Source organism: Lepidochelys kempii, chromosome 9, assembly GCF_965140285.1.
Source record: "Lepidochelys kempii isolate rLepKem1 chromosome 9, rLepKem1.hap1, whole genome shotgun sequence".
Lineage (NCBI taxonomy): Eukaryota > Metazoa > Chordata > Testudines > Cheloniidae > Lepidochelys > Lepidochelys kempii.
The window spans coordinates 234,045-248,633 of record NC_136388.1 but is presented as its reverse complement, the minus strand read 5'-3'; the positions used below and the strand labels follow the sequence as shown (position 1 = coordinate 248,633).

The 14,589-nt window shown below is 39.3% G+C and overlaps 1 protein-coding gene across 42 annotated transcripts in view; it reads left to right on the top strand.

The window, feature by feature from the left end:
- The window catches only part of DLG1 (discs large MAGUK scaffold protein 1), a 441,560-nt gene that overhangs the window by 375,305 nt on the left and 51,666 nt on the right, over positions 1-14,589 (top strand). For 21 of the 42 annotated variants that reach the window (XM_073358923.2, XM_073358918.2, XM_073358920.2 and 18 more), the window contains one exon: positions 6,415-6,514. In XM_073358923.2, the coding sequence (XP_073215024.1) occupies positions 6,415-6,514 (100 nt within the window). Of the gene's footprint in view, positions 1-6,414; positions 6,515-7,283; positions 7,318-14,589 lie in introns of all 42 variants that reach the window. The other 21 variants (XM_073358924.2, XM_073358937.2, XM_073358932.2 and 18 more) reach the window with 2 other exon arrangements.

The following is a 14,589-nucleotide window of genomic DNA, read 5'->3' as shown; positions in this document are numbered from 1 at the left end:
GGTAAAACAGAGCAGGGGACACACAATTCTGCCCCAAGGAGTTCAGTCAGAAATGTAATTAATGGTTATTTTTTTAATGAGCGTTATCAGCGTGGAAGCATGTCCTCTGGAATGGTGGCTGAAGCATGAAGCGGCATACAAATGGTTAGTATATCTGGCACGTAAATACCTTGCTACAAAAGTGCCATGCCAAATGCCTGTTCTCACTTTCGGGTGACATTGTAAATAAGAAGAGGGCAGCATTATCTCCTGTAAATGTAAACAAACTTATTTGTCTTAGCGATTGGCTGAACAAGAAATAGGAGTGAGTGGACTTGTAGGCTGTGAAGTTTTACATAAATCTACCTTTGTAAGTTGCACTTTCATGACAAAAAGATTGCACTACAGTACTTGTATGAGGTGAATTAAAAAATACTATTTCTTTTATCATCTTTACAATGCAAATATTTGTAAGCAAAAATAATATACGCTTTGATTTCAATTAAAACACAAAATAAAATATATATGAAAATGTAGAAATACATCCAAAATATGTGATTAATCACGATTAATTAATTTTTTTATCGCAATTACTTTTTTTGAGTTAGGAGTGAATGTTTTTGCTAATAATATAATATACAGAGAAAGCCATAAATGGAAATGGTCCTATATGGTGATAAATTAATGCCAAAAAACAGTTTGTGTAGTATTTGAAAGTTATGGGTCATTAATGTGGACCAGAGCCTTAATGGTCTCTTTTGGGGGAGAGAGTGACTTTGCTCCTTCATTTTAAAAAATGGCTACCCTATACAGTATTTTTTTAATAATGAAGAAGTCTAAACATTTTTTGTCAGTAGGTCTGTCTGAGGATAATAAACCTACATTTTGAGTCACTTAAGGACTATGTGAGAGAGATTCTCACTGTCAGTTAAATGTTAACCTAGAGTTTTTGTTATTGGTTCATCAGAAACTGAAGGGTAGTTTATGCATGTCAAAGACTGTTGTTTTAGAGGAAAAAATGATAAAAATTCACTCTGAGGTAATATTTAGGAAACTAATGTTTCACCAAATTATTACAAATGCTCAGAAAACAGAATTATAATGCATAATAGTCTCAGGAAGAATCTGTTACTACTATTTTTAAAATAGCCTAACCATTTTTCAAATTTTAGAATATAATTATATTCTGCCATGATTATGATTCTCATAGAATCGTAAAACTGGAAGGAACTACAAGAGGTCATCTAGTCCAGTCCCCTGCACTCATGGCAGGACTAAGCATTATCTGGACCATCCCTGACAGGTGTTTGTCTAACCTGCTCTTAAAAACCTCCAATGATGGAGATTCCACAGCCTCCCTAGACAATTTATTCCAATGCTTAACTACCCTGACAGGAAGTTTTTCCTAACGTCCAACCTAAACTGCCCTGGCTGCAATTTAAACCCATTGCTTCTTGTCCTATCCTCAGAGGTTAAGAACAACAATTTTTCCTCCCTCCTCCTTGTAAAAACCTTTTATGTACTTGAAAACTGTTATCATGGCCCCTCTCAGTCTCCTCTTCTTGAGACTAAACAAACCCTACTTTTTCAATCTTTCCTCACTGATCATGTTTTCTAGACCTTTAATCATTTTTGTTGCTCTTCTCTGGACTTTCTCCAACTTGTCCACATCTTCCCTAAATACTCCAGTTTTACAGTCAAATCAAATCCCGTAAAATAGGGATTGTAACAGGTGTTTCCAGATCTTCTACAACTACTGATATGCTAATAAGCATAGCTAAAATACATTTTCAGTTTAAGGACTTATCTAAATTACTAATCTGTTGACATTTTAGCCAAAATATGCTTCATAATTTTTGGAAATAAATACACTAGTTCAAATAAATACACTATAATCATTTTAAAAGTGGAGAGAGCTAATGCAGTAATATCCAGAGTAGGCTACTGCTATAGATCCCAAAGATTTCTTTTTAATTGTGTTTACTTAGTAAATTAGATATAATCATTTCCTTTATATGGTTTCTATAAATACACAGAATCAAATTGAAGGGACGAGGTAATAAGAATATGAATATATAGTCCTGATAAAGTAAGACTTATCTTTTCTTGGACCAACTTCTGCTTTCTTTTATTACATGGTTCCTGTCAGCAAATGCAATGTGCCTTTCATGGGTATTTGTAAGATAGCTTGGTGTACCGTTAGGCATATCTTCAATTGAGCAACCTCAAAAGAATTTTGTTTAATCAGCGCTTTCAAAAGAGCAGTTTAAACAGTGCCTGTTTGGGTACCTGCTTACTAGATAATGCATGTTATGCCCATGTTACATATTGAAAGTTTTAATTAGTTGTATTAATAGTAAAATGTACCTGAATGTGTATCTGCATTTTTGCACATAATCTGTTTTAGATGGAAACAAATACCTTTAGTGACTTTCTGACGGCCAAATTTAATACTGCCTTGAGACTTACTCGGATCATTGTTTATATCTTTTCAGTTTGTACATGCAAAATTACATATTGGAATATTATACCATGCCAACTGAGGGTGTAGTAATTTTTATATATTTTGAATTTACTGTTTAATTTTATAGCATTTAACATTTTACCATTGAGCAGGTTACTTTTCTTACAGTGATAAAGTTATACATTAATCTTCAGGTTTTTCACGTTACTTGTAACTGACATCCTCAACCTGAGATAGTCGCAAAAGGAATATTCTTAGACATTTAAATATTTGTTGTGATTGTTTTTAATTAAATTAGAATAATTTTGCAAAACATTACCATACAGCATATTCCTTGAGAAGATAATCGCATGTTTTTGTAACTTGTCTACCATAAAATTGTAAACAGTTAACTGAATTAACTATGTATTTAAATCATAGTCTTGTATGTTGACTGTAACAAAGTTTGTACACAGTCACTGTGTACTAACACAGCACCAAAAATATGCATGAAATACTGAGTGGAAAAACAAACTACGCTTGCCATTGATAGAGAACTGCATTTCTTTCTCTATAATAACATTTCCTGTTCCAAGCACTCATTAATCTTAAGCTGTTCATAGTCTTTTGCTTCAGCTGCAAATTTTAATATTTCAGTTTCTCTTTAAAATACCCTTAGTATCTCACTGTAAGGTCTGGGCTACACTATTCGTGTAGCTGAAGTCAAAGTATCTTAGTTTGACTTACCTGACCGTCCTCACAGCGGCGAGTCAACCACAGCAGCTCCCCCGTCAACTCCGCTTACTCCTCCTGCCAAGGTGGAGTATAGGTGTCAATTCGGAGATCGATTTATCGCGTCTAGATAAGACGCGATAAATCAATCCCCAATATATCGATCACTACCTGGCGGATAGTGAAGACTTAGCCTAATTGTCATGTGGGTATTTTCCCCCAATGTAACTACATGAAAGATATCTACCTGCAGTATTTTACATATGTATTATATTATACTTCTTTGACGTTTTCAAATATCACGTATCAAGAATCCTTACTTAAAGGATTTTATGTAATGATAAAGTAAATATTGCAGCCCTAAATATAATATTGAGAGAAAACATTAAAATGCCAATTCATTTATTCTAAGGAAAACTGAGAAACTGGAGCATGCATGATTATAATTTTTCTTCTCTATTCTTTTAATATACACATTTATCTCATTTTGCTTGTGCTGCTTCTGTTTTTAACAAATTATTTTTTGTGTAAACTATCCATCATTTGCATTGGGTTTATGAAATATTTATAAAATTAATGTGTCTACAATTAATAAGCAATTCTCTCTAGCCTTTATAATCATATCTTTTTTTAAAAAATCATCTTTTGGCTAATGTTTTATTTAAAATCGGTACATTATTACTATTTATTTTGCAATGAAACTGACTCTGACCATTACATATGCAGTATATGAAATTATTGTTAAATGGTTTTAAATCAATAAAATTTACTATAGAGGAAGTCAAATCAAAGATTAGTTTTATCAAATATTTTTAAAAGGTATCTAAACAAAAATGAGTATTCTGCCAGAAGTGCATTAAAAGCACCACTGCGTTGTTCTAATTGTCAAAGATAGCTAAATCTTTTTTCCTTATTTGACTTGCACCAAAATTTTGTCAGAGCTTTCCATAACGTTCTTCTTTTGAAGTTGAAACATTTTGTCTGACTTATGCTCCATGGTGGCCTTTGCCCTTGTGCTGCAGTTGCATTTGTTATGTGAAACCTCCAATTATGGAAATCCATGTTACATGCTTGGTGTACGTGGTTGTGAGATCTAGGATTAATTTCAATTTTAAGAATGATTGATAGACCTCTATGCTGAAGTAGCAATGACTTGCTGCCATCAGCTTTGGTCCTCCTGAGCTTCAGTACCTTAGCCCAGAATCCTGCCCATACCACCTGTAGTTCATGCAAACATACGATTGGTTAGGTGCCAGTTCTCGTGCCCATATGTCTGGATAATACTTCTCACAGCTGAATACCAGTTTTGCTAGTCACTGATGCCAACCAGTTAAGAGGTTTTATGAACTTCCTAATTAATATTTTTAGTGCTTTTTTTCCAGAACTCTCCCTTCTCTGGCAGGCCTCAGTGTGCTCCACTGGTACCATATGCCTTTTTTGTACCTGGTAATATTTAAACAACAAAATACATTATTTTAACAGTGGCAGTGATGACATCAGTTCATCCTCCAGCATCTGTCATTGCTAAACAAGTCTGTGTTAAAGCAGATGGCCGGAAAGGCTGTGAACATTGTAGTAGAGTGCAAACTACATGATACACTGCAGGCATTCACTGAATAAATGCCAAGCTTATCATTGTGCTGGTTGTGCACTAGCCCTGAAAAAAGAGCTCAGCAAGTCAAAGAAGCACAGCGCTGCCTGACCCCCTAATTGCTGCTATATCTCCTTCCACATGGAGTAATGGAAGGGAAGAAAAAAGCACTTTGTACATGTTTCTTCCAATAAGACTTACCTTCATCTGGATCACATTGTGATTAAGGGAGGGTAAGGTCCAACTGGATAAAATATGATGGACAAAGCATATTGCAGTTATGCTATAGATTCTAGAAATAACTATTAATAGAATCCTTATAGCAAGAACTGAAAATCAGTACTTTCTTTTGAAGAATTTACTTTGAAAAATGACTCTATAGAAATGGCATTGTGTTGCTCCATGCTTCTGGCACAGTGTCCATATCACATGTTTTTAATTTAGAAATAAACTCTGCAAACTCAGCCACTCCTTTCACATCATCACCAGTAACAGAAGTTCTGCAGGCCAGATGAAGCACACTGACTGATTATTAAACAGGTCACTTAATGATACAGGGAGCAGTTGTGCACAGTAAGAAGGTTCCATTTTAATATAGCCACTTTCCAGAATAGAACTACGCTGTAAGGATGGGAGGTTTTCATCATATTTTCAGCAGTGGACATCACCAATTTTAGTTAAATCTATGTTGCCATCTTCCACATACAGTGTACATAAAGGTGTATATTCATCTCATTTCTAAAGTAGCCTAGGATTGTAATAATAGCTTGAGCTCAAATGGAAAAAAATTGTGATAAAAAAAATCCTCACTAAATCAGGATAAAGCATCTGAGCTGTACAAATCCTTCAGCATCAATACCAGAATTCCTAATTCTTGCTGAATACCATCCTGAGCTTTGCAGTGTCTGATTTCTAAAATGACAGTTCCACCCCTATGCCCCATCCCCACAATGCTGAAGAAAAATTAACAATCTGAACAATGAAATAAGTAAGTGTTAAGAATGGACCTTGGCACTGGGATGTGGACTTTCCCACTGCAATGTTCATTTCTTGCCATGAATTTGTGAGGAATTGCTGATGCAGAAGAATTAAGGAAAATGCAGAGATTTTTTTTTTAAAGTGATGATGAATGTTTTAAGTGAGCAAAACTATTGTTTTTTGTAAAATTGTTGTTTTCACTACTCTTTTTTCTGGAAGTAGTATCAGCATTTAATTATTTTGCTTTCATATACATTGGCTGTCGTTCAAATATTTAGTTGTGCCTTTGCAAGCAGATAATGCTGTGAATACCTGGTTACCCCTGTACTAGCTAATATCTGTGACTTCCTCCATTCTGTTTATCAAATGGTTTTTACTTTTGATGGTTTTAGCAGCCTACTGGCTCTCACTTTTTTCTCTTCGCAAAGGATCTGAATTGTGAAGCATAAGGCCACAGATGATAAACCATGGATACCAGCTTTCCAATTCTTTTCCAATTGCAAAATATGGAGGGTTTGAGCATAACCAAAAGCCCACTCTATTTCTGATGAGCTGGGGTGATGATGTTAAATTAAAATATAAACTGCATTATGTGGTTATAGGAGTCAGCTTCCACAAAGCTGCTGGGGCTGGGCCTTTGTACACACAGACATTAGACACCCTTTGTTTTGCCCCTCCTTCTCTTCTTCAGCAGTCATTCAATGACAAGCGTAAAAAGAACCTCTTTTCCCGAAAATTTCCCTTCTACAAGAACAAGGACCAGAGTGAGCAAGAAACCAGTGATATTGACCGTAAGTACGTGGAATCCAGTGGAGAGAAAAACATACACACACCGAAGGGCCTGCTAGCTTCCAGTAGGGTGTTACCTTGGAGACAGTTTCAAGAGCTGCAACAGGTTAATGGAACTCAAACAAAGTGAATGACAAAACAGCCTTTTAAATCAATAAATTGATCCATGTGCTGTTACAGTGCATCCTAACTGTTCTTGGAATCCAAGAGCAGCCTTGTTCATAGTGAACTGGATGGGACTGTGGGATGATGATTATGTGTGTAATTGGAGGTGATAACTAAGTTCTGTTACTCTGTTAATTGTACCTTATCAATAACTTCATAAAGAGAGTGCACTGCTTTAAAACTGTTAGATTATAAATGAACTATAACCAGTCACTTTAGACTCATTCTTTGAAATTTGTTCTATTTTAATCTTTAATTTTAATACTGTCCTAATTTTAAGGGTGTTTCTTTAATTCTTTATTGCCTTCATTGGAAAAAAGTATTTTTGAAACAGAAATCTTATTTTTACAATAAAAATAAAGTTGATTTTTCAGATCTTACCTACTATAAGATCCCTCTGCCTTTGCATCAGTGATAACACTTCAGCTGCTAGCCATTTTAAATCCTAGGAGCTGACTGTGAAAAAACTTTCTGTAGATCTATGTCTCCCTGTAATGTTCTTGAAACTGTCTCTTACCGTAGCGCCAGTTTTATACATTACTGACAGTTATTTTTTTTTTTTGTGATTATCTTTTTATTGCTTGCCCTCTGGGGACTACTCTACAGGAGATCCCTGACGACATGGGATCAAAAGGCCTGAGTAAGTGATCAAAATACGCCCAAGTTATATTTAACCTCCATCTGTAAACTTAATTTTTATAGATCCATTTTAAGACTGGTGGTATTGCTCTGCGGACGTAAGGAGGTTAATTATTTCAAAGTATTCTATAGAATTTTCTTAATTTGTTTCAGAGTAACAGCCGTGTTAGTCTGTATTCGCAAAAAGAAAAGGAGTACTTGTGGCACCTTAGAGACTAACCAATTTATTTGAGCATGAGCTTTCGTGAGCTACAGCTCACTTCATCGGATGCATACCGTGGAAACTGCAGCAGACTTTATATACACACAGAGAATATGAAACAATACCTCCTCCCACCCCACTGTCCTGCTGGTAATAGCTTATCTAAAGTGATCATCAGGTTGGGCCATTTCCAGCACAAATCCAGGTTTTCTCACCCTCCACCCCCCCACACAAATTCACTCTCCTGCTGGTGATAGCCCATCCAAAGTGACAACTCTTTACACAATGTGCATGATAATCAAGTTGGGCCATTTCCTGCACAAATCCAGGTTCTCTCACCCCCTCATGAGAACCTGGATTTGTGCAGGAAATGGCCCAACTTGATTATCATGCACATTGTGTAAAGAGTTGTCACTTTGGATGGGTTATCACCAGCAGGAGAGTGAATTTGTGTGGGGGGGTGGAGGGTGAGAAAACCTGGATTTGTGCTGGAAATGGCCCAACCTGATGATCACTTTAGATAAGCTATTACCAGCAGGACAGTGGGGTGGGAGGAGGTATTGTTTCATATTCTCTGTGTGTATATAAAGTCTGCTGCAGTTTCCACGGTATGCATCCGATGAAGTGAGCTGTAGCTCATGAAAGCTCATGCTCAAATAAATTGGTTAGTCTCTAAGGTGCCACAAGTACTCCTTTTCTTTTTTCTTAATTTGTAACATTCTTGGGTTTTATCTTTTAAGATCTTCCTACTTCATTTAATTCAGGTGACAATCACTTTTTATTTTTGGTTTAGAAGCTTACGCAAAGATACTGTATGTCACAGATAACGACTGCTCTCTCTGAACTAGTTAATGTATCTTTTCTAGTACGTCATTTTTATATTGGTTTTACCATAAATTTTTTTTAAGAAATACAGTATTCTACAGTTATGAGCCACACCATTGCAATAATGCTTATTTGCTTCAGTTTTTAATTATTATTGTAGAATATCGTATTTTTAATGGCTGCTACTACTAAAATGCCTTTACATATTTTAAAATTAGCAGCAGTAAAAATAGCTTCATTTTCTCTTACATGATGGAAAATGCATTCTGGCAGAGATAAGATGGGGAGGAGGTTCTATCTGATCTATTTTGTCTCTTATGTGGTACTCACATAAGAATACTGATCACATAGTAAGGAGTCATTATTAAGCACATGTCCTGTATAAGTATCACTTTCAGTTCCTACAAAACCATTATCTGTTTTATTACATGAAGCATAATAGCACTGGGGATGCTAAATAAGTAATGCTGGATTAGTAATAGCCATGTTTTGAAAAATTTAGTTTGTAATTTAAATTACAGCAAGTTTTAAAAACTACCAATTACTTTAGTAGACCTATCTGTGTATAATTGTCTGGGTGTTCAGGCAGCATTATCATGATAATCCAGCAAAGGATAAAATTCGCGGGTAAAGTTAAAATTTAGTAGCTTAGTTTTAAAATATTGGTGATCAAGACACACAAATTATCTCATACTTCTGGATTGGTAAGGCTCTGAGGCCACAGACAAAACATTCTGGTGAGTACTAACTTTCTATTCTACCAGCCTATTAGAATTCTTTGAGGGGGGTCAACAAACATGTGGACAAGGGTGATCCAGTGGATATAGTGTACTTGGACATTCAGAAAGCCTTTAACAAGGTTCTTCACCAAACACTCCTAAGCAAAGTAAGCAGTCATGGGATAAGAGGGAAGGTGCTCTCTTGGATCATTAACTGGTTAAAAGATAGGAATAAATGGTCAGTTTTCAGAGTGGCAAGAGGTAAATAGCCAAGTCCCCAAGGATTTGTACTTGCACCAGTGTTGTTCAACATATTCATGAATAAGGCTGCAATCCTTTCACAGAGGTTACAGAAGTCATGAATTCTGTGACTTTCTGCGACCTCCGTGACTTCCACAGTGGCTAGTGCGGCTGACTTCAGGGCCACCTGAGCAGCCAAGGGTGCAGCTGGTCCTGGGGACCACCCAAGCAGCAGCCCCGGGAAGCATCTTAGCAGCAGTCCCCGGGGCAACCACACTGGCTACTGCTTGGGTGGCCCCAGGCAACTGACTCCAGGGACTGCCAGAACTGCAGCTGGTGTGGCTGGCTCTGGGGAACACCAGAGCAGCGGTTCTGGGGGTGCCCTGGGGACCGCCAAAATAGCGGTTCTGGGGCAGCAGCATGGGGCACCTGGAGGCCGGCCGGAGAGTGGTCCCCTGGAGCAGGGGGTCTCTGGAGCAGCAGGACCCCAGAAGTAGAGATTTAGTCCAGAGTATTCTTGGTTAGAGTCATGGACAGGTCACAGGCTGTGAATTTTTACTTATTGCCTGTGACCTGTCCATGACTTACCAAAAATACCCATGACTAAATTTTAGGCTGATTCATAAATGATCTGAAAAAGGGGGTAAACAGTGAGGTGGTAGAGTTTGCAGATGATACTATTAGTAAAGATAGTTAAGTCCAAAGCTGACTATGGGTGACTGGTCAACAGAATGGCAGATGAAATTCAATGTTGAAAAATGCAAAGTAATGCACATTGGAAAACATAATCCCAACTATACGTACAAAATGATGGGGTCTAAAATAGCTGTTACCACACAAGAAAGAGATCTTGTAGTCATTGTGGATAGTTCTATGTGCAGCAGCAGTCAAAAAAGCTACCAGAATGTTAGGAACCATTAGGAAAGGGATAGATAATAAGAATAATAATGTCACTATATAAATCCATGGTACGCCCACTCTTTGAATACTGTTTGCAGTTCTGGTTGCCCAATCTCCAAAAAGATATATTAGAATTGGAAAAAATATAGAGAACAGTAACAAAAATGTTTAGAAGTATGAAACAGCTTCCATATGAGGAGAGATTAGAAAAACTGGAACTTTTCAGTTTAGAAGATGACTAAGGTGGGGGTTGGGTATGATAGAGGTCTATAAAACATGAATAGTGTGGAAAAGTGAATAGCAAAGTGTTACTTACTCCTTCACATACCACAAGGAGTCTTGTGTGTGCTTGCTATGGAACCGCTTCCTGAAATGAAGAGCTTCTGGCAGCATAAGTGCTACCTTCCAGGCCTCCATAGACCTCACTCTCTGTACAGGTATCAAGATGCACACACCAACCCCTGAATACTTGGAGCATTTTCTGTGTCCAGACCGGGGGTTCTCAAGCTGGGGTCGTGACTCCTCAGGGGATCATGAGGTTATTAGCTGGGGGGTCGCAAGCTGTCAGCCTCCACCCCAAACTCCACTTTGCCTCCAATATTTATAATAGTGTTAAATATTTTTAAAGTATTTAATTTATAAGGGGGGTCACACTCAGAGGCTTGCTGTGTGAAAGGGGTCACCACTACAAAAGTTTGAGAACCACTGAACACTCATGCACTGGGCCTGATATTCTCAAAGCAACAGTACACACCAGGTTGTAAGATTCAACTCAAGACCAGCACTTTGTTTAACGCAAAGCACTTAGATACACTGGCGGTGAAAACAAGAATAAGTTTTATTATCAAAGACTAGTGATTCACGTGAAGAGTGAGTAAGGATATTGGAAACAAATGGTTACGTATAAAACAAAATCATAACACACTATCTAGAGACAAAACTTAAAACCGGTTAACCTCCTGTCTAAAACATTTTCTCTTGCCCAAAGTCCTGTTCATTGTTTTCAACCAGGGTTGGCTGAGACTTTCCTTTTATGAAAGCAAACGCACAGTCCGTTTAGTTTGTAGGTGCAGGATGCCACAGTGCCCTCTTTACCTTCTAGAAATACCTCCAATGTTCATTGTCTTTACTCATAAAAAAGCTAAACCCCTGTTGAATTCATATCGCTTCGTAAGTGTTTGACTTCATTAGTAAAGGAGCATCCATTGTGTTAGCCTAAAATGCTTAATTTATATTCCAACAGAGAGATACGTGTTTATCTCCTGTCTGGAGGAATCTTTCTAAGTGTCATCTTTTGGTGAACTGCTTTTAACTTACATGCTTAAGAACATAATTTTCTAATACATATAACTCCTTGCATAGTACATGTAGATACTTTTCACAATGATATTGATGGCTTTCATTTGAAACCTCAAAGGACATTCTTCGGTGACCCAAATGTGCATATCATAATCAGGAGATGCTTGAACCCTTCTGCACCCCCCTTGCCAGTTGATATTAAGAGGTTCTTGGGTCAGAGGAGCCCAACCAGATTTCTTGTATCCCATTATAGTTCCCAAAAAACTTTTGCTGCAGTCTTTGCTAGTTGGATCTCCTTCTCTTCTCATGGCTGATATTAAGCCCTGCAGTCCTACACCTTTACAACTCGTGCCCATTACTATAGTGTCATATTACTGGTTATTAGAGAGACAAGGTGGGTGAGGTAATCTCTTTTGTTGGACCAACTTCTGTTGGTGAGAGAGACAAGCTTTTGAACTTACACAGAGATCTTCTTGACCCCTGAGTTCTGTGTAAGCTCAAAAGCTTCTCTCACCGATAAAAGTTGGTCCAATAAAAGATATTACTTCACCCACCTTGTCTCTCTAATATCCTGGGACCAACACAGCTATAACACTGCATACACTACTGGTTAGTCTAATAAACTGATGAAATGGTGTCTCCAAGGTGCATACTGCTTGGTGTGTCCTTCGCAGGATGCATTTCTTCCATGCTCTATAGGTAGACCTTTATCTCTCTATTTTCTTCTTCAAGTAGTGTCCCTGTGGGTGCTCCGCTTTAGGTGTTGATGCATTCCTGCGCCACAGATCGGAGATTTTCTGTAGCAATGCTCGGTCAGGGCGTGCGTGTGCAATAGTCATCTTGTGGTGCCATTGGCACCTCATGTAGTGCACACACAACCCAACCCATTCAGTTCCTTCTCAACCATCCTGGGCTGCAGATGGAACTCAGTGGCCATGCTGCCTCTTCATTTTTCTCTCTATAGAAATAGTTAGATTAGCTGTAGCTTAGTAAGTCTAGTTTGGTTAGTTAGTTATTCTTTTAAAAAAAAATTACTATAGATATTTTCTTTTAATTGCTATTTTTCCCACACTTTCCCAGTTGGGAAACTTTAACGCCCACGATGCCTGGCTTGCCTGGGTTTAAATGATGTGACTCTTGTCATGAGGTGAAACCCATCTCAGACAGCCACTCACTGTGTGTACGTTGTTTGGGGAGACCCATATCCCTCAAAAATGTGCCCATTGCCACAACCTTAAAGCCAGGGCTGGGCGTGATCAAGATCTCCGCCTCAAGATGATTTTGATGGAAAAGTCCCTTCAGCCTCCTCTTTAGGGACAAAAATCAACAGCAGCAAATGGTTCCCTGAACAAAACCTCTGCTAATTGGAGTGCTCAGTCTTCCAAATCATCCAGGAAGCGAGCTGCAACCTCCCCTAATAGGGACAGGCAGAGAAAGAAAAGGTGCCTGGCGAGGTCGTTATCCTCAGTGCCGAGCTCGAGTAGAGTGAGCATCTTTGAGGTTCCAGGGACCTCTGGCACTGTCCCTCTGTGAACCTCTGCTGAGCCCCGCCGCTCCGGAATGGAGTCAAGACACTCCTCCTGTATGGCATCGACCACCCTGGTGTGGGAGTCATAGAATCATAGAATATTAGGGTTGGAAGAGACTTCAGGAGGTCATCTAGTCCAATCCCCTGCTCAAAGCAGGACCAACACCAACTAAATCATCCCAGGCAGGGCTTTGCCAAGCCGGGTCTTAAAAACCTCTAAGGATGGAGATTCCACCACCTCCCTAGGTAACGCATTCCAGTGCTTCACCACCCTCCTAGTGAAATAGTGTTTCTTAATATCCAACCTAGACCTCCCCCACTGCAACTTGAGACCATTGCTTCTTGTTCTGTCATCTGCCACTACTGAGAACAGCCTAGCTCCATCCTCTTTGGAACCCCCCTTCAGGTAGTTGAAGGCTGCTATCAAATCCCCCCTCACTCTTCTTTTCTGCTGACTAAATTACCCCAGTTCCCTCAGCCTCTCCTTGTAAGTCATGTGCTCCAGCCCCCTAATCATTTTCATTGCCCTCTTTCCAATTTGTCAACATCCCTTCTGTAGTGGGGGGACCAAAACTCAATACTCAATACTCCAGGTGTGGCCTCACCAGTGCCGAATAGAGGGGAATAATCACTTCCCTCAATCTGCTGGCAATGTTCCTAATAATATAACCCAAAATGCCACTGGCCTTCTTGGCAACAAGGGCACACTGCTGACTCACATCCAGCTTCTCATCCACTGTAATCCCTGTGTCCTTTTCTGCAGAACTGCTGCTTAGCCATTCGGTCCCCAGCCTGTAGCCATGCATGGGATTCTTCTGTCCTAAGTGCAGGACTCTGCACTTGTCCTTGTTGAACCTCATCAGATTTCAGAGTTGGCACTGAGAGCAGTACCACAGGCAGTGCCATCCCCATCAGCACTGACGGACAGGCTAAGGACAGCTCTGACCGCATCGGCAGCAACTGCACCACCAGGGAAGCACACAGCTCCACAACAGTTCCTACACCAGAAAGACATAGCGGTTTCTTTGGTACCACAGTTGCCTTTGCTCAGCACCAAGGGATCGCCAAACCAACTAATGGAGCAGCTAACCACTTCACCTGCTCCCCAGCCTCTCTCCAGCAATGAAGAGGACATATGTGGGAGTCAGTTCTCTTCCCAGCACTCTTCACCCATGGAGAGGAGACCTCCAAGTAAGGCTGTTAAGACCACATCCCACCAAACTCGAGAGATGCAACAATGGTACAGGCAGTCCTGGACTTGCCCTCCTATGCCTTTCCCTCTGTAGTGCTCCCCCCCCAGGATCCCTGGGCGGCACATAGGGTCCAATATACTAGACCCTTGACTCCAGGCTGAGGGGAAATTCACTCTCCTCCACCTTCCCAGAGTAGGGACACATCGGAAGTATCCAAAGGCATGGAAGATGAAGAGGAAGAAGGCTTGGACCAGGAAGGCTTTTCACCAGCTCAGAATTCATCTTCCTCCCCTGATGAAGCCGTCATACCACCGCCTCCAACTACAGTGGACGACCTGAAACAATTTCAAGAACTCTTTAAAAGAGT